General features: G+C 37.2%; 6 protein-coding genes and 1 non-coding gene across 10 annotated transcripts; 4 read left to right on the forward strand and 3 right to left on the reverse strand.

Moving 5' to 3' along the window:
* Positions 1-5: 5 nt before the first annotated feature.
* Positions 6-2,678, reverse strand: LOC124344029 (targeting protein for Xklp2-like). The gene is made up of 11 exons (XM_046797415.1): positions 2,459-2,678; positions 2,192-2,396; positions 2,024-2,129; positions 1,759-1,938; positions 1,576-1,697; positions 1,388-1,511; positions 1,143-1,328; positions 913-1,062; positions 686-853; positions 385-609; positions 6-303 (listed from the first exon to the last, which is right to left on the reverse strand). The coding sequence occupies exons 1-11, from the start codon at positions 2,562-2,564 to the stop codon at positions 139-141; spliced, it is 1,737 nt and encodes a 578-aa protein (XP_046653371.1). The 5' UTR covers positions 2,565-2,678; the 3' UTR covers positions 6-138.
* Positions 2,679-2,917: 239 nt separating this feature from the next.
* On the forward strand, positions 2,918-6,244 carry LOC124344030 (tyrosine-protein phosphatase non-receptor type 2-like). 3 transcript variants are annotated; one of them, XM_046797416.1, is made up of 10 exons: positions 2,919-3,225; positions 3,288-3,440; positions 3,551-3,706; positions 3,768-3,902; positions 3,963-4,090; positions 4,154-4,309; positions 4,375-4,459; positions 4,517-4,925; positions 4,988-5,162; positions 5,273-6,244. In XM_046797416.1, exons 2-10 carry the CDS (start codon positions 3,366-3,368, stop codon positions 5,493-5,495), a joined length of 1,542 nt encoding a protein of 513 aa, XP_046653372.1. In that variant the 5' UTR covers positions 2,919-3,225; positions 3,288-3,365; the 3' UTR covers positions 5,496-6,244. The 3 variants fall into 3 exon arrangements, with proteins under 3 accessions (XP_046653374.1, XP_046653372.1, XP_046653373.1); XM_046797418.1 differs by having other exon boundaries at positions 2,918-3,440; positions 5,281-5,416; XM_046797417.1 differs by having other exon boundaries at positions 2,919-3,440; positions 5,278-5,421.
* A 202-nt stretch (positions 6,245-6,446) lies between these two features.
* LOC124342026 (protein cereblon-like) lies at positions 6,447-8,718 on the forward strand. The gene is made up of 6 exons (XM_046794996.1): positions 6,447-6,604; positions 6,721-6,947; positions 7,013-7,368; positions 7,426-7,831; positions 8,104-8,300; positions 8,363-8,718. Exons 1-6 carry the CDS (start codon positions 6,589-6,591, stop codon positions 8,532-8,534), a joined length of 1,374 nt encoding a protein of 457 aa, XP_046650952.1. The 5' UTR covers positions 6,447-6,588; the 3' UTR covers positions 8,535-8,718.
* LOC124342027 (ELMO domain-containing protein 2-like) lies at positions 8,636-10,276 on the reverse strand. The gene is made up of 5 exons (XM_046794997.1): positions 9,810-10,276; positions 9,584-9,752; positions 9,248-9,511; positions 9,113-9,181; positions 8,636-9,051 (listed from the first exon to the last, which is right to left on the reverse strand). The coding sequence occupies exons 1-5, from the start codon at positions 9,994-9,996 to the stop codon at positions 8,742-8,744; spliced, it is 999 nt and encodes a 332-aa protein (XP_046650953.1). The 5' UTR covers positions 9,997-10,276; the 3' UTR covers positions 8,636-8,741.
* A 1,866-nt stretch (positions 10,277-12,142) lies between these two features.
* On the reverse strand, positions 12,143-14,265 carry LOC124342025. Its single transcript, XM_046794995.1, has 4 exons — positions 13,949-14,265; positions 13,685-13,875; positions 13,460-13,617; positions 12,143-13,393 (listed from the first exon to the last, which is right to left on the reverse strand). Exons 1-4 carry the CDS (start codon positions 14,232-14,234, stop codon positions 12,259-12,261), a joined length of 1,770 nt encoding a protein of 589 aa, XP_046650951.1. The 5' UTR covers positions 14,235-14,265; the 3' UTR covers positions 12,143-12,258.
* A 555-nt stretch (positions 14,266-14,820) lies between these two features.
* On the forward strand, positions 14,821-14,931 carry Trnay-gua. Its single transcript has 2 exons — positions 14,821-14,857; positions 14,896-14,931. It is a non-coding gene; the product is annotated as a tRNA-Tyr (tRNA).
* A 509-nt stretch (positions 14,932-15,440) lies between these two features.
* LOC124342028 (ras suppressor protein 1-like) lies at positions 15,441-17,674 on the forward strand. 2 transcript variants are annotated; one of them, XM_046794999.1, is made up of 8 exons: positions 15,441-15,760; positions 15,815-15,986; positions 16,051-16,169; positions 16,241-16,323; positions 16,389-16,503; positions 16,577-16,709; positions 16,868-16,970; positions 17,283-17,674. In XM_046794999.1, the coding sequence occupies exons 1-7, from the start codon at positions 15,655-15,657 to the stop codon at positions 16,944-16,946; spliced, it is 807 nt and encodes a 268-aa protein (XP_046650955.1). In that variant the 5' UTR covers positions 15,441-15,654; the 3' UTR covers positions 16,947-16,970; positions 17,283-17,674. The 2 variants fall into 2 exon arrangements, with proteins under 2 accessions (XP_046650955.1, XP_046650954.1); XM_046794998.1 differs by lacking the exon at positions 16,868-16,970 and having other exon boundaries at positions 15,443-15,760.
* Positions 17,675-17,687: the final 13 nt, after the last annotated feature.

Consider the following 17,687-nt stretch of genomic DNA (forward strand, 5'->3'; position numbering starts at 1 on the left):
TACTGTTTCTTGGATAAACTAAGTGTATTTCAGATTATGATCGAAGCGCAAGTTTAGAGAAAGAATATATTGCTTGTAAAGTACATAAAAAATTACGGAAGGTTAAGATTCTGCTGCATTAGTTCGTTGCGCAACTTGTTACTTTTTCATGAATTTTGGAGTCTTGGGAACCGTGAGGATTTCCGTATCGGCCTTCTTTATTTCTACAGTTTTAAAATGACGAATCGGATTTGCAAAGAAAACAGTTTCTTCGCGCAATCGAGCTGCTTGTTCTGCCTCTATCTGGATTTTTTCTTGCTCGCGCTAATAAGACAAACAAAACAATTAAATTAACTGATGTATACAAACAACTTGTTAAAGAAGTAATGCAATTTTAGTAATTACCCTCAGTTTGTGCATATCTTTTTCCTGTTCTCGCTCTTTCAAAAACTGGTCAAAGTTTTTCCGTTCCTCCGCCCGTTTCACCGTAGTCAAAGAAAATTCAACGACATCCGTAACGTTGCCCTGACTATGATCTAACTTTACTTTGAAGGGTTCCTTGTAGAGAACTTTTGCTGGTTGAGCCTTGAATTGTGATGCCTTACGTTCTTCAAGGCGCATTTCTGCCAACTTTAGTACACACGAAAAATAAAATTTAAAAAACCCCTCCAACTTATGTCATCGCTATCAATAAAGAAAGTTGTACCTGGGAGAGAAACTTTTCTTTTCTCGAGGCTCCGCGCGTATCGTAACTAAGTTGAAATGGTGCGGCTTTTGTAGTTGTGAGCGTTGGTCTTTCCGGTATAGCAGGATGCGAGAAATTCGGACAAGGATTTGCATGAAATTCTCTTTGCTTGCGCTCTTCTTCCACAACCTACGAATAACGTTGTGATTATTCCTAGCTTTAGAAATCAACCACTGAACAACAAATACCTTCTCAATTTTTTTCTCTTTTTTACGCTGTAAAAGTTTATCACGATCTTCGAAGCTAAAAGGTTCCACAACAGTTGATTTTAAGCGCTCTCCTGTAGATGTAAGGGAACCATTGGAGGAGCTGCGACCAGCTGTCAAGCTCCCATTAGACTATCAGATAATTAATAAGATAATTATCATCGATATCATTCTTTATTTGTAAAAAAAAAAAAAAAAAAAAAAAGACTTACCCTTGAACGCTGTCGTCTCTCACGCCACGAATGTAGCGAGGCTTTGCCAGCGTCGCTGAATTTGGGTGTTTGAGGAATAGTTGGTGGTATAAATTGTTTTCGGTCCACGGATGGAACCTCGAATTTTGGTGCAGGCTTCGCATGGAATGCATAATCGTTTGCTTCCGAGTCACAAGGGGGAACATTCTATTGTTGCAAAAGCTATATTAATTGCAACAGCGAAAAATTCTAGAACAAATGATTACCTCCTTTTTATGAGACTCTGTAAGGTGAAAAGGCTCTACTTTTGTACACTTTACTTCTTTCTTGACGGGCAGAATTGGGGCTTTAAAAATCTTTTCGTCCACGCCATGAGCTTTAAATTGGCTCCTACAATCAATCAATATACAATTGAGCAAATTAAAGAAAAATAAAATGTAAATAAAAAAATTACTTTTTCATTTCTTCCAACTCATTTCGTTCTTTTTCTTCGCGACTCAAAGCGTGAACTGGCCGGTGACGTTTGGCGGCCATAAGCTGAGGTGTATGCGCTTCTGTTGCACGCATTTCAACTCTCTACAAATAACGATTTATCATTTCCTTAACTATTTACACATTTAAATATTTATAGTTCTACCTCCACCATCCGATAGACTTCTCCATGTCGCGATGAATGGAAACGCTCAGGAGTCTTTTTTTGCCAATTTTGAACACCTTCAGCCATACTGGGATTAGATTGTCCCACCTGAACAACTTTTTTCTTAGACTCAGTTAAATTAAAAGGCATTGGTTTTGTAACTTTTGGAACTTCATGAGTCTAGATTTAAAAAAATCAACCAATCAGTGAAATCAGAAGATTGTAATAAATGCTTTGTGATAAGGGAAAAAACAAAGATACTTACTCTAACATGATTGTAAGATCGCAAACCCCCTATGAAATATTGATCAGAATCCTCATTGTTTTTGACAGCTTGAGCTTGGGCTTTAGGGGCCGGTTTCTTAAAAACACTGAAAAATTGGATAACAAGAATATTAAATATAAACTGCATATAAAGAAAATATTTACATACTTTGAATTAATTCTGGGAGGTGAACCGTCATGCTGTTTTTTATACAGAGGCCTACTTCCAACTGAACGAGACCTTCTCCTAATTACAGGATATTCTTTCTCTTCTTCCTTGACAGACGGCACATGTTCATTCCATATCATTGCAGCAAAATGGTCTTCCTCCTCATGAGGTGTAATATCTTCATACACTGTATCATCTGCCTTAGCTAGAGAAAGAGTCCAATCAATTATCTTAAAAATGTAACAGCATAATAACAGTTTAAGTTACCAAAAAAATATTGATCAGCTAGCTCGGTATCATCGTCGTTGAGGGCAGATGGTAAGTCGCAGTAATGTTGAGGAGCGTTAAATTCCCAAGTGCTGTCTTCGTCCATGATTTTCAAATTAAATGAAGCTACTGATTTCGTTGCACGCAGAGAAGTTTGAATGTCTGGATCTGACCGTTAAGCACCTCCTTTAGCTATCACATTCGGGAGTCGACTCTCGTGAAGTTCATTTTTGTACCGTAAGGAGTCGAATAGTATGCAATTGAAAAAAAAATTACGCGACATTAATTTTCATGAAGTTTTTGATCTCTAGTATTAAAATTCCATTCATTGCGATTATTAAATTAGATTAAAAAATTAACTAATGAAAAATCAAATCTTTGTTGTAAGTTGGCGGTTTGGCCTTTGGGGTTTGGGCCTTTGGGGCCTAGTTTGAGTTCAGAAAAACTTGAGGGCGACAAAGAGCACCTCAGTGGCGCCCTATGATCCAAGCAAAAGCAAACTTAAATCACTTAAATATAATTTATCAACAATTGAAATACTTTTCACAAAAAAAAATCAGAACTAAAAACATTATTTTTTGTGAATTTACGAAATCATATAATTCAAAAATTTACTAGATAGTAAAAAAAAAATTTACTAAAACACACGCCGCCGGCTGAGTTGTGCTTCCTCACAAACGTCCGAGGTTGTTTTTTTTCGTGGTGACTAGTTGTTGTGTTTTTTCCAACAAAAACACCACCCATTCAGATAACTTAACCTAATTGACGTATTTTCTCGTTTAAAAGACTCTTTAAAGAGGAATCCAGCATCCAATAATTAATTTTTCAGATTTTCGACATTAATTGGATTATAGGCCAACCAGATTTTCCGTCAGATTTCGACATCCTGGAAGAAACTTTATTAAAAATGGAATGCGATTATGGAGTGAAAGATGAATATCAAGCTATTGAAAGTCGGCGTGGTTGGCAACCACTGTTTACGGTAATATTAACATAGAATGTTGATGAAATTTGGCATTCAACATTGTCTATTGTTACTGTAAGATCCTTTACTCTAAATTACATGCAAAACACAATATCTTTTTTCAACAGGAAATAAGAGAAAAATCTGCCAATTTCAGTATTGCTGAATCTAAAAAAGTTGCCAATCGTGATCTAAATCGTTATCGGGATGTCAACCCTTTTGATCATAGTAGAATAGTTTTAAGAAGAGGAAATTGCAGCTACATAAATGCTAGCCTTGTCAAAGTAATGAATATTTTCAAAGATTCTTTTAACAAACATTAATTCATACATTATTGGCTTAAAGGTGCAAGCTGTAGAAAGAACATACATACTGACACAAGGGCCCTTACCTTCAACAGTCTCTCATTTCTGGACAATGGTTTGGGAACAAAATTGTAAAATAATTGCAATGCTTAACAACATAATTGAGAAAAATCAGGTAATGAATGAAATAACTTCCACAGAATGTGAAGTTCTTTAATACAATTGTTGTCAACAGGTAAAATGCCATACCTATTGGCCAGTTGGAACACACACCAATAATATGCTCACATTTGAAGATGTTCAGCTAACAGTTGAACTTGTTGAAGAGGAACACAAACAAAATTATATTCTTCGAACCTTGAGGTAGAAAAAACACTAGAAGGGGTTATAAATAGATTTGACTTGATAGTTTTGTTTGCATTACAGGCTTGTTGATTTGGATAATGAAGAAGTTAGGTTAGTTAGACAATATCACTATACCACTTGGCCTGACTTTGGAGTTCCTACAACCCCATCTGATTTTATCCAATATCTTCAAGATATTCGAAATACCGGAGGACTCGGACCTGGAACAGAAGAAGAGTAATATTATTTAAAGAAAAAGAATAACTTTAAAACAGTTCCTTATGATAGTGTTACATTTTCAGACCAATAGGACCTGCCATTGTTCATTGTTCGGCTGGTATAGGACGATCGGGAACATTTTGCATCGTTGACACTGCATTGTTACAGGCAAATATTTCATTATACACTAACAGAGAATAAATTGTAACACCTATCTTATATCAGTTGGAACGTGGTGAAAGAGTGAACGTCAAGGAATTGCTATTGGAAATGCGTCGTTATAGAATGGGTTTAATTCAAACTGCCGAGCAGCTACGTTTTTCTTATCTCTCCATTATTGAGGGAGCCGAATCAATGAACATAGATTTACGACGATGGATGCCTCCACATATACCTGGAAGTGCTAGTTGTAGCGACTCTGACTCGGACAGCGAAGATGATTCAGACAATCCCGAAGAAGTTGAAGAAGAAGATGATGTCGTATCTTCTGAACCTGTCCAATTCAACCAAACATCCAACAGTCAACATATAATCGAAGGTGTTAATGGCGATCAGGGAATACTTGCAAACAACGATGCAGAAGAGCTACCACCTCCAATTCCTCCCCGCGCGGAGTCCCTTATGGCTTCTCCTGGTAGTAGCATAAATATTTTAAAACTCACTTATGCCTTTACCATATTTATTGCCAATTTGCAGATTATGATCGTCCTCTTCCACTTGCTCCATCTAAACGGGGTCATGAAGAGATGGAAGTTTCTACTGCCTCCGAAACCGAAGAAGACCCTGCTGAGAGTGATTCGGTTGTTGAGGAAGCTGCTGGCAGCGAATGTGAGCGAAAGCGTCGGAAACAAGCAGAAACGACCATTCCAAGGTTGGTGGCAATCCATCTTAACGATACGATTATGACCTAAGCTTTATTACATAAATATTTTTACTTTTAAAAGATTACGGGCGAGTGTAATTTAATTTAAATCTTGTTAGGGCAGCAGAGTCTGACAACGGCGGAGTTCGCCAGCGACGCGATGAACGAAAGGAAAAGAGTCAGAAGACGCTACAAATGATCAGTAACATTAAAGAAAAGCAGAAGGAACAAGAAAGGAAATCCGAGTTACAAGGAAAGGTTATCGCGGGTTCAAAATGGGTCGGTATCAGCGTAGGTATTTTTGTCTTGGTTTGCGCTGGTATCCGATATTTTCATGGCTGACAAGTTTGGTGGAAAAAGTTTTCCTTAGCCAATTATCGTTATTATCATTTGCTGTGGTCTAACTTTCCTCCCGTGTGACTCTTATGTAAACTTATGTACATATAGTTGCCTAGTTATGTTCGACCTACTGTATCTCTCGCAGGTTGAAAGACCAGCAGCCAGCCTCTATCAATATTGTTATCTCTCTCACTCTCACCTGCTTTCCCTGACTGTCGGAATCCCCCCTTCTCTTTTTTTTTCTCTTGTTAATGTCTAATTTGCTTTGCAATTTTTTATTTTACTTTTTTTCCCTATTTTTCAGGACTGGTCATAATTTCTCTAATGATTTAAGTTCTTTGTATTGAAGAGACCATTGTTCTGTATGTTATCTTCAATTCTTACTGAGTCATTCTCAGCTCCTTCTTAATCATTTACACTTTCTTTCTTACCTTTCGTCGATGTTTATAGAAACCATAATTTCAAAGCCCAATATCCCTTGGCCAAATGTGTTTTGGGAATAGTAATGGTTACACTCCCCCCACCCCTAAAAAAACATTAGGCAGAAATAGTTCAACCTCTCGGGTTCCTTTTCCCACGCAGCCTTTCAGTTTAAATGGGGATCCTTGAAGAGAGATAGAGAGAGTAATGCAGAAGACACATTTGAATTATCAGTGCAGGAGTCCTAATGTAATGTAATAACAAGCAGTGTTGTTTTACACAGCACTAATGACAATACACATCGGTTTATCGAAACCACGAATTCAGAAATACAATGTGCTTTTTATTTATTTCGTTCGAAGTAGAGAGATATTCTATGATAATAGGTTTTTAGAAACGAATTAAAAGTCAGCATGATTAAGTATTTCGCTAATTTTTTATGTTATTTAGTTATTGAAAGTTTTTTTTAAATTTTGTTCCGCGTATTTTTCTTACATAATTCCGTTTCGATTTATCTGCACCAAGCGGTAGATATGTGAACTGTATATGCCAATAAAAAAATCCTGCGCGATCTACGTGATTGAGTGATAAAACTAAAGCATTGTTTTTCTTTCTGTGTTTGAAGTAGCATAATAGTGATTTAGTTGTCCCTTTCACGTTCCGTCTTTTTGGTGTAATGGAAAACTTTCAAAGTATGCAACATTGTTTTCATCTGATCAATGTCAAGTCTATTTTGGTGCAAAGCAGATGCTTGTGGGTGCATGTAATCTTTATTTTCACAATGTGTTTTTATTATTTTTCATCAAAGGAGATGGGCGAGAACCACATGCAGAGCACGATGTCTCGGAGCTCAATCTTCATAGCAGTGAGGAGGAGTATATTGGTTCCAGTGAAGATGACGAGGACTTTATCATACCAGCAAAATATGTCAGAATAACAACTGTTGCTGAAATACTTGCCCACAGAATCCAAATCCCAATATCCAGCAGCTCAGAAGAAGTCAAACTTGATCCACGGCTTGTCTCTGAACATCTGGTGAGCATTAAAAATATACTTTAAATGCTAAAGCAACCCTCAGTAATATTTTCAACTTGGTTTAGTACATGGGCTCAGACATGGAATTTATTACACAACCTGCTGCTTCATTAGAAGAAGGAAGGGTATATGAGCTACTTGCCCTTGTACAGTCAGGAATTGTTACATTCCCTGAGCATATTCTACCTCTTGTGCTTTACTCACCTCCTCTCATCTCGGCTTTGAGATCTGTGTTTAATGACCTGAAAGTCATTGCTTTGATTCCTGCAAAACCAAATTCCTCTACTGCTGATCCATCACTAGCCCAATATGGTACAACCGCAGAGGTTTATGAATATAGTGGATCAGAACCTGGGTTACGAATAAAAACCAGAGTGAAGCAACGTTTTAAAGTCATAGCTACATGGATTGATGAATATGAGTAAGTTTATTTTCTATGCTGATTACTATTATAATGTATTTACATAGATTTTCTTAGAAACTTGATGGCCAAAGTGCAAATTCTACCAGAGAAATCACTGAGTCCTATGCAACCATGGCTGTCTTCAAAATTAATTCATCAGAGAACTTCTTTGTTGGAGAGAGCAGTTCAAGATAATTCTTGGACAAACTACCGCAATTCCCTCGACACAAAAGTTTCTCCATTGGCTGGTTGGGTGTTGCAGCAATTTGATTGTCATTCTTTGGCCGCCCGAGTTCGTTTTCAAATCAAGAAATTAATGGCCATTGACGATTCGAGTATGGAACTTGTGCCTACAGAACCTCATTCACTATCCTTTTGGGCAGCTAACAATCTTCTTATGGACGACGAAGGTCGCTTGAAGCTCCTTGAAGAAGACAATATTATATATCGCTTGAGGACAGTCTTGGAATTGATAAGCAAGGTTTATTCTTATGTTTTACTCAGTTTTCTCAGTCTATTGCGCATTTATGTCGACGATGGTTGGGCAATCACATTTCTTTGTAGCCTTCCTGTTTGGTTAACACCGTCAAGGTTGCGTGACCACATTTGGGTTTCTACGCAGTTGTGTGTCAACGCAAGATATTATGTGAATTCGTGAACGTGGTTTTACTAATCTGATCTCCGTTAAAATTGCGCAAACATTTTTTGGAATTTTTACTCACATTTTTGTTTTCTTTTTTTTTTTTAATCTAGCGCCATGTGTTCTCTTGTTGCGTGTGTTCCGTGCCCATTGCTGACCACACAGACGTTATCCTCATATGCAGTCAGGGAACTAGTCTATTCTTCAACAACCCCAGAACGGCACAAGTTCGTAAAGTCATGACTTTCCGACAGGTTCAAAACATTCGAGTCGTTTCTCGTCCGTCAGTCGAATTTTCATGGTTTCCTGGGTAATTCACCATGTAATTGTTTGCATATAAAACTCTTTAATTAACTATACTCTATTTTTTAGGTACGCTTGGTCACCTGGTGAATGCTCCTCTTGCCGTAATCACTTGGGCTGGTATATAACGTCTGCCGCAACAAAACAAATGAAACCCAAAAACTTTTGGGTCTTATGCAGTGAATCTCTGCAAACAGAGACCATATCTAAGTCTTCTGAAATTAATGTCAAGATGTTCTGAAGCTGCTTTCAAGTTCCTTTCCACACCTGTGGTTGTACAAACACGCGTGTAAATGTTAATTTACCTGTTCGTCCGAAATGTAAAGAACAGATTGTATGGTGTGAGGGTTGTACAAATTGTATGTGTAAGACAAGATACGATAACAGGATACATTTTTAACGCCGTTAATATGCGGAAAAAATAAGTGACCAGATTTTTTTTGCGCCCTTAAACATGCTCAACTGGAATATTTAACTTTAAAAGACATTGCGGATCGGAGAGTAATGATCGGATGTTGTTTTCGAATAAGCTCCTTATTCTTCCAAATTCCATGATTGTGGGGGGCCTTTCAGCCATCCATAGCTTATCGAACTCAATGAAGAGATAGCAGTAAAAACGATGGAAGTGCAATAGTGTAGGACCAGGAAGTTGCAGCTGTTGATAACATAGGTTGTAAATATGGGTTTTAGCCGTACCGTCTTTCCATAAATTGTACGCTAAATGTGTTAGGTTGATTCCTACTATGGCAAACGAGTACCTAAATTTCCAAAATTGGTTTTCTGTTTTAAAATGCAATATGATGAGAAAACATGTTTTACCCATGTTTAGGATGATTGGAATGAGATAGCACTTGAAGAGCAATATCCGGATAGTTTTGAGCAAAAAAGCTAAAAATAAAAATAAAATAAAAACCACGTTTTGATGAACGAATAAAATTCTCTGAAAAAAATTACTGCAGATTTTCCAATCCTAAAATTCCCATGCCGCGGAAATCGGTCTTGGGGTCGTCTCCCTGAAATCCAATGTCTTTCCATAAGTTGCTCACACGAGATTCTAGCTCCCTAGCAGGCATGAGAAGACTCCACAATTCCAGTAACTTTTGCTCATGTTCTTTATTAGAAGAATCATAACCAGTAGTTCTAATGCTTTCTAGGTCAAGCAAAAGCTGTTTTAAATTCCATATTACAGAAACACATTCTCCAAACAGTTTACTAAATCTGTGAAAAGTATAACTGTACAATTAGAACCCCAGATAATAAGAAATGAAATATCTAAAATAGTCTACTTACGGCTGATGGACATCAAGCCGAATTTGTTTTATGCAGCATATAGTTTCCACAGTGTTGTTAAGAATTTTTGATGATCCAGCCGTGGTAAACCTTTTTTCAGTAGCTGCTTGATCTAAAAACTGCAGGAGTGTTTTAACTTTTTCACTCTTTGATTTTTTCAGCGAGTTCTCTTTAAAAATAAAGACAAGTGTTATTTAAGACAACAATTTAAAGTGTATAGACAAACCTATTCCAAGAATTCTTGGTGCTCCTCCTGGTTCACAGTAACAAGTTCTTTGTAATTCACACAAACCAGTTGTCCTTCTCAATATCCATTTAACTAAAGGATGTGTTATTCGTTTTAAGAACACACACACCGGAGAAAATATCCAATTAAACAAATTTGATATGTAAAGTAAGGGATGAAAATGCATAATGTGTCTTCTGTATCTTAGTTAAAGTCACTTTTCACAACTTGTTGTTATTAAAAATCTCTATATTAATAGAATATTCTTGAGAAAAAACATTGACTGTCTGACATTCGTTTTTATTCTTTTCCTATTGTGACAGCAACGAGCAACTGTTTAGGGTTTTTTCTTCAGATGAATTCCGCGCAGTGTGGATCTGGATGAGGTATTTTATCGATTTTATCACGTTTATTAAAAGTTTAAAAGTCCGTGGTAAAAGTGGTTACGAGTACCATAAACCTGCTTACCGCAAAATGAAACCCATTGTTTTTTTTAAAGAACAAATAAAGTTTTGATTTCTCATTTTTTTCATTTACCCGAAGGGTTTTTTCCGTCACACTAGATGGCTTCAGTTAGCCATTGTTTTCACACTAGGTGGCTAATCTAGCCACCAATCAAGCAAAGATACAAAAAAAATTATAAATACTTATGACGTTGAAGCCTGATGTCAGCGAAACAAGAAATCAATCAAAAGACCTCGTCCCATCGAAAACGAAAAATTGAATCGGTGAGCTAAGTGTCAGAAGAGAAAAGACCTCGTGTTGAACAAGGCATATTGCACTAATCCTTATTGCGCCTAATTGCATCTGCCACTCCTGATGCCATTTATGTCCCAGAAGACAAGAAAAATAAGAATTGATTTTTCTGGTGCAACTTACTTTCGTTGAAAGATAAATCCGTTTCCGTTGGTGCAGGCACCAATTTATGTGCAGTAAGATGCAAGAATAGTGGGAATTTCTTCGTAGGGACGATAAAATTTTTGTCGCTCGCTGGGGAATTGAGACTCGACCGTATGAACTCGACAGCGGTTCCAATTGATCGAGCAATGGATATTTTATTTTCCGCATACGTGTCTTTACTCTTTGTTCCATATTGTTGGAGGGAAAAACAGAATCGTAAATGTCTTTGAGAGGTCCGTTACATTAGCTGTTATGAGAATAGTACATCATTAATAATTAAAACAATTACCTTGCATGAAACAATAGACTTACAAGGACTTCATTCAGGATCTGTAGCGGAAACTTGTTGATCGATAGTTAATCTCAGGGGAACTTTAAACCTATAACTAGACAGGATTTAGACTGCATTTGGACTCAATCGATTCTTACTGCATTTGGAAAATGAATACGAATCCATTCTAATAGGTGTGGCAGAATTCCAAGTGGGTTGAGACTGCGAAACGAAACAAATTGAAATTCAATGCGTTTCAACTTTCAATGTTATCGATACACCAGATTCCACGTCTGGCGATCATCTACTAAAATTGAAGTTGATCATGATAACATTGATAAAATTGATCTACTAAAATTGGAAAGATTTCCTTTTCTTTATGTATAATTATAGTGGACGGGTGGGTGCATCGGATGAGGCGTCGCTTGGTGGTCGGGGCACCTTGTGACGGGAGTTCAAATCCCCGGGGGGAGCATGTTTAGTTGCTCTCACACCCACTCACGGCGCCACTGGATGGTTATATGGTGACTAAGGAAGTGATTAAAATCGAAGAGATTGTATGATGTGTTTCCATGTCTCCCCAGTTCATCTGAGAATTGTCTGATGCGTTTCCAGGTTCAAAAGATGACTGGGTCGTCGACGTATGATCTTTAGTCTGCACAACCCTGGCTCGTATGAAAGCGAACGCTGTACCCCTATATGGAGGAAGCTAGGAGCCAACACGATTATCGGTACCGATAGGCGGCTAACCGATAAGACGGCCAAACCATCTCCACATTATTTTTGATCAAATGCAAACTATCAAATGCAAAAACACAATGTTTTAACAGCGATATATACGACAAAAGACTAAAAGTAAGCAAGAAACATTTTTAAACTAATGGCAAACAAATTGGGCACTCACCAAAATGATAGGACAGAATGCGTTTCCGTTTTGTGGGGCTGGAACCGAGTCATCGTCACAAGTAGGGCAATGTAGAGTTCGAGAACGAAAGTTCCACGGAAAAATTTGGCTGTAAGGAGAGTAGAAAAACAAACAAACAGTTATTGCATTTCTAATAGAAAAGATTGACTCAAGCAACTCATTAACAAAATCTATGCGTACTGCAGATGTCATTTCACGAACGGGAAACACGGAAAAAATTGAGGCTAATTTAAAGAATACTTTTCAAAACGAAACTGAATTATTTTGTATTATCAGCCAGAGCAAATTTTTAAATAAACCAATTTCTAAAAAACAAATTATTTTTCAAAAAACAAATCTGTCATTTAATTCGCTCACGGATTAAATTTAATACGATCGAACATTGACAGTCCCTGAAGACGCGATAAAGACTTGTAAGATATATTCAATTCCCAGTTTTCGAGAGCGAGATGTTGTTTCCAACTTTTTTTTATTTGCGATAAACTTTTGTCATCTTTCGATGAGATCTTCATTTCCTTTAGTGGGTTACTTTCCGACGACAGTACATTTAGCCCTTTTACTGTGACGAAATCACATTCGTTTAATTCCAAGTATTCCAGGTTAGGAAACGAGTGAAGATCTGATGCCTGCTGTAGGATTTCATCGTTGAAAGTTTCACATTTCTCGACTACAATAAATTTCAGGGAAGACGACGACATGAGTGTAAACAAGTTTTCGGGTGAGATGTTGACAGAACTAACAGTTAATTTTTCAAGTTGTTCAAATGTTTTTCTTTCTTCGATATTAAAGTATTCATGTCGCTCTGGGTCAGCTGAGAAGTCTCTACTGTTACTAAGCTTAAGTTGGCGCAGATTAGGACAACAATCGATAATGGAGCATATGTTTAAACTATCAAATCCACAAAGTGACAGCTCTGTAAGCGAATTCCCAATCATGTTCAATAACGGGACCATGTCGCCATTAAAAGTGAATGGTCGATAACCAATGTTTTCCATTTCGCGGATGTTGTTGGTTCTTCCTTCTTTCAATTCTTCGTTCAATCCTTTTTTCGAAATGAATAACTTTGTAATCGATGGACATAGGGATACCACTTTCCAAAGGCGATCTTTTGATTTTTGATTATCCTTGACAACGAAATTGATCTTGGACAAAGCGTATTTCGGAATTTTGTTCCTTTTCTCAGTGTTTTCCCATTCTTCTCGATGCATTTCGCCGAGTACTTTCACAGTAGACTCATGTTCCAATACTTTCAAAGAACGTAGTTTCTGAAGAGCCTCTTGAATTCCCTTTTCAGTAACTAGTGTCTCTTCCAAACATAATGTTTGCAATGAGTTGCTAAGTCGAGGAGGTGTGCAACTTTCCCGCCGTTCAAAATCACCTTTTTTAGAAGTTTGGTGAGCTTTGTCATTTTCCTTTTCAGTGTAATCAAGACATAACCCTTGAATTCCAAAATCTGTCACTGCCCAACAGGAACGAACATCCAGATTTCTTACAAATTCAAATGATAAGTAGTTTAATATAGAAATATTAATATTTTTATGGCACAGTGCATACCTCAAATGTTTGCAGTGAGTTCCAAGAATCCACATACACTTGTCTCCTGTTGAGGTATTTGAAACCTGTAACACTTGCAAATATTGAAATGTGGGTAGGGATGCAATCAAACTTATTTCTTCAAGCTCCCTATTAGTAAGTATCAAATTTTTCAGCATCTATAAAATTAGAGGCAGAAACAGTTAATATCTAAGACTTGAAAAAGAAAAACTAAAAATATATTACTGGGCATCTGATGGCAGCACGCCTAAGATTTGGGAACATTTGCTTTTTCAAATGCTCTTTTCTGCCTCTTTCCCAACTCTCTGAGGATAGATCCAGAGTGCCAACTTGTGGAGTAATAACCAATTCAATATGTAATTCCAGCACTTCTTTTTCCTTAAGACAACGAATTACTTCTTCGATAACTGGCATGGCTACAGTTATTTCAAGTAAAAAAATGTCATGAATACTCAGAATAAATAATGAGCTTTTAGATTTTCTACTCACGTAACTGATCCAAAGGACTCGGTGAAATCTCTGGGTCAATGGCGACAGAGGGTTTAACTATCCATTTCCGTGTTCCTTTCACGTCGTCTTTCCATTTTTGCTTCAATCCCCTCTCCAATCCTTCTATTACATTATCAACACATAGTTGCGATAATGTCTTCACACCATGCTTCACACTCTTCTTTTGTGGCATGATAGAATTTACAATTAATCGGTCGACCTTTTTGTTGGCAGAAACAAGAAACAACTTCTGAACTTCATAAAGCAGACGACATTCATACAACATGGGTAGGCCCCGGGGGCCCAATGAGAACTCAGTCAAGACTCATATTGATGGTGAGCTGTAGGAGATTGTCCAGAGCAGATAAGATTTTTTGGAGTTGATGAAACAACAGAGAAGAACTGTCAAAACAACTCCGTATATATATCAGAAAACGAAGAGAGAATAGCCAATGGAAAGGTGTCGGTGATCATGAAACACGAAGGACGGTTCCTCCTCAAGACGGCGGATCCCCCTCTTCCGTCGACTCTTTCCTCCAGCTAGAACCGCAAACAAGGATGTCGCGCGTTACGTCAAACGCTAGTCCCACTGGGACTTTTAGGGATTAAAGGGGTGGGGCAGATGAGAAGGTACGGCACACATCATGAGGTGACACTGGACTTTCGCCTCCTTTCGCATGGGCTCCATCAGAATTGCTTTAAAAAAAGCTATCGCATCAAGAAAAGACTAAAAAAGTAGAAACAAACAAACTTTATGTTGCCTAATAAATTTTAAAATACTATTTTGTTTCAGGTAGCTCAGTTGGAATAAACGTTCGCCGCCAGTAGAAGACACACGTTTTGTAATTGATGATATTACCTGTGAATGTATCCCGTCGGTAGCTCAGTTGGCAGAGCGGTGGACTGTAGATTCGATTCACGAAAGTTGGCTTTGTGAAAAGCAAGTTATCCATAGGTCGCTGGTTCAATTCCGGCCCGACGGAATCCATTTTGATGTCCATCCCTTTTAACGCAGATCAAAAGAAACACAACAACGAGATTTTTTTATTGCGCTTCAAATCAGAATTATTCCGCTGAAATTAAAAATTTTTAATTGTTGCTATTCGGTACTATTTGATTATGAAACTGACTTCGTTATTTGGAATAAAGAGAAAGGTAGGAGTCAGGAAAAATAGTCTGTGAGGGGAATGGGTGGCGGTGGCCACCAGCAGCAGGTAAATAGGACAACTGTATAGTCAGGGAGTAGCAGCACTTACAAAAAATGAAGTAGGTCATAGAAGAGAATCATTATGATAGAATCTGAAACAGTTCAACGTGCGCATGGACTTGTAACTTTGTAAGTTTAACTATGCATATTGCATTTGCACCATATAAATAGCTTAGAATCCTTAGATAGACTAAAGTCAAAACGATACTTATTTGTTTTTGTCTTGCCAATAAGTCAATAACGGTTCTTTTTTTTTTCTTTAGATCGGTTGATTCATTGGTGGGAAGTTTCCGTATTCCGCATTTTACCGTTTCTGTCTGCTAGCAAAAACACTGGTCTGTCTTTTATCTCCTTTTTTGGTTGTTGTTTGGGGCTTTGGGCGTGTGAATGCACTAGATTGCTCGGATCGAAAAAGTTGACAAACTTTGCAATATTGTTTACATTCTTATAACTTTGTAGTTAATATTAGCATCTCTAGCCAAAGTTAATAATATTCAAAATGTCTAAAGTGAGAAAAATCATAGATGAAGCCAAAGAATCCAAGAATCCTGAGCTGGATTTGGTGGACAAGGGAATTTCTTCTTTTGACGAAATACCGAGTCTCCGTAAGTCGTTGTTTTCTTTATTATTGTGAAACTTGACTAAACCTTATTTTATAGTTACCATGCTCAACTTGACCCGGATTACACTGACGCACAACAGAATATCAGTTGTAACCCCAGCTTTGGCCAACTTGACAAATCTAGAGATCCTGAACTTGTTTAATAATCAAGTTGAAGAACTCCCAACATCTTTGTCTTCTATGCCAAAACTTCGGATTTTAAACTTAGGGTAATATTTCAACCTGTTTGTTTATTGAAGATGTTATTTTGAAATAAAAGACATTGATTTATAGAATGAACAAGCTGAGCGCTCTTCCTCGAGGGTTTGGAGCCTTTCCTGTACTAGAGGTTTTAGATTTAACTTACAACAACTTGAATGAAAGTAGTTTACCTGGCAACTTCTTTATGATTGGTATTTTTTAAAATTCATTTTGGAAGATCAAAATTTGTATTTCTAATTTATTGCTTGTTTTTTAAAAATAGAAACACTCAGAGCCCTGTACTTGGGTGATAATGATTTTGAACGAATCCCACCCGAGATTGGTCATCTGAAAAATCTTCAAATTGTTAGTATTGCAAAGCAAAGTAAATAATCTCTTGTAATTAATTTAAATTTTTTTAAATTCTGCAGCTTGTTCTTCGAGATAATGATTTAGTTGAGCTCCCTAAAGAAATTGGTGAATTGGCCAGGCTGAGAGAATTGCATATTCAAGGCAATCGGTTGTCAGTTTTACCCCCTGAATTAGGTTTGAAATTTAATATTGTAAAAAGAACAGCAACAACAAAAGAATCCCGAGTTAACTTTATGTTTGTTTATAGGTAACTTGGATCTCACCAGTAACAAATCCGTGATTAGAATGGAAAACAATCCATGGGTGGCACCAATTGCAGATCAGTTGCAAGTTGGTCTATCTCACGTAATTGATTATCTTCGATCAGAAACGTATAAATTGTGAGTACTAGTAATTAAACATTCAATTTTAAGTGGTAGTTTTGAGAAAACGATTTTCGGCTTGTACTACGTTGATGCTGGTTGTTACCCAGCTGTTGATCTTGGTTCAAAATCCATCTGTGATGCAACATTGAACGTTTTACTATTGGGGTTTTTAGTGTTCATGGTCGGCACGCTGTGACTCAAGCCCCGAATCGCGTTTCTGAAAAGCGAGACCGAAGCGTTTCAATCGATTAAGAAACGAAGAACTTCTTGTTGAAGGCATTATTTTATACTACACTTTTTATCTCTAACTGCCTGCACTAGAGATTTTTAAAACATGCAAAAAAAAGCTTGCTTTCATTTTTTTTTTTTAGTCAATCTCTGCCAATTCTGATAATTTGAGAGATATGAAATAGTGGCTAGAGCGATTTATAATGCTCGTTTATATTTGTTTGTCATTCGTCCTCGTGAATCACAATGAACTTTAGTGCCGCACAAACCAAACTGACTTGCCGTTTGAATGCTTGTGGTGCTGAACGTAACCCTAAAATTACTGTTTTTATGCTGTATTAATTTCATTCTTTTTTTCAGTGTCTACGGACGTCATATTTCGGCCAATGCTCCCGCCCCTGCCCGACTCACAGAGAGAACAAAGAAGAGCTCCAAACCTAAACCATAATTCATGAAATTTTTTCAGTAGTATAGCTTTTATGGCTCTGTTTCATCAATTTTCTGATTTTCTTGTTCAAACCGAACATTGATTTTCAGAACAGATAATCCAAATTAATCATTACATTCTTCGCCTTGTTATCAAATGTGCCAACTGCTGCCTTCCGTTCTTTGAATGGACATTTCTTCTAATCATGTAATATTTTTTCTTTACGAACTAACGTTGTCTTCCAACTTTTTTCGCGTTTTCTCGTCCGTTGTTCTTCTACTAGCGCAGATTTATTGAACATGCATACATTGGGTGTTGAATTTAACGAAGTAGTAGGG

The sequence above is a fragment of the Daphnia pulicaria genome, chromosome 6 (genome assembly GCF_021234035.1).
Source record: "Daphnia pulicaria isolate SC F1-1A chromosome 6, SC_F0-13Bv2, whole genome shotgun sequence".
In the NCBI taxonomy this organism is placed as follows: domain Eukaryota; kingdom Metazoa; phylum Arthropoda; class Branchiopoda; order Diplostraca; family Daphniidae; genus Daphnia; species Daphnia pulicaria.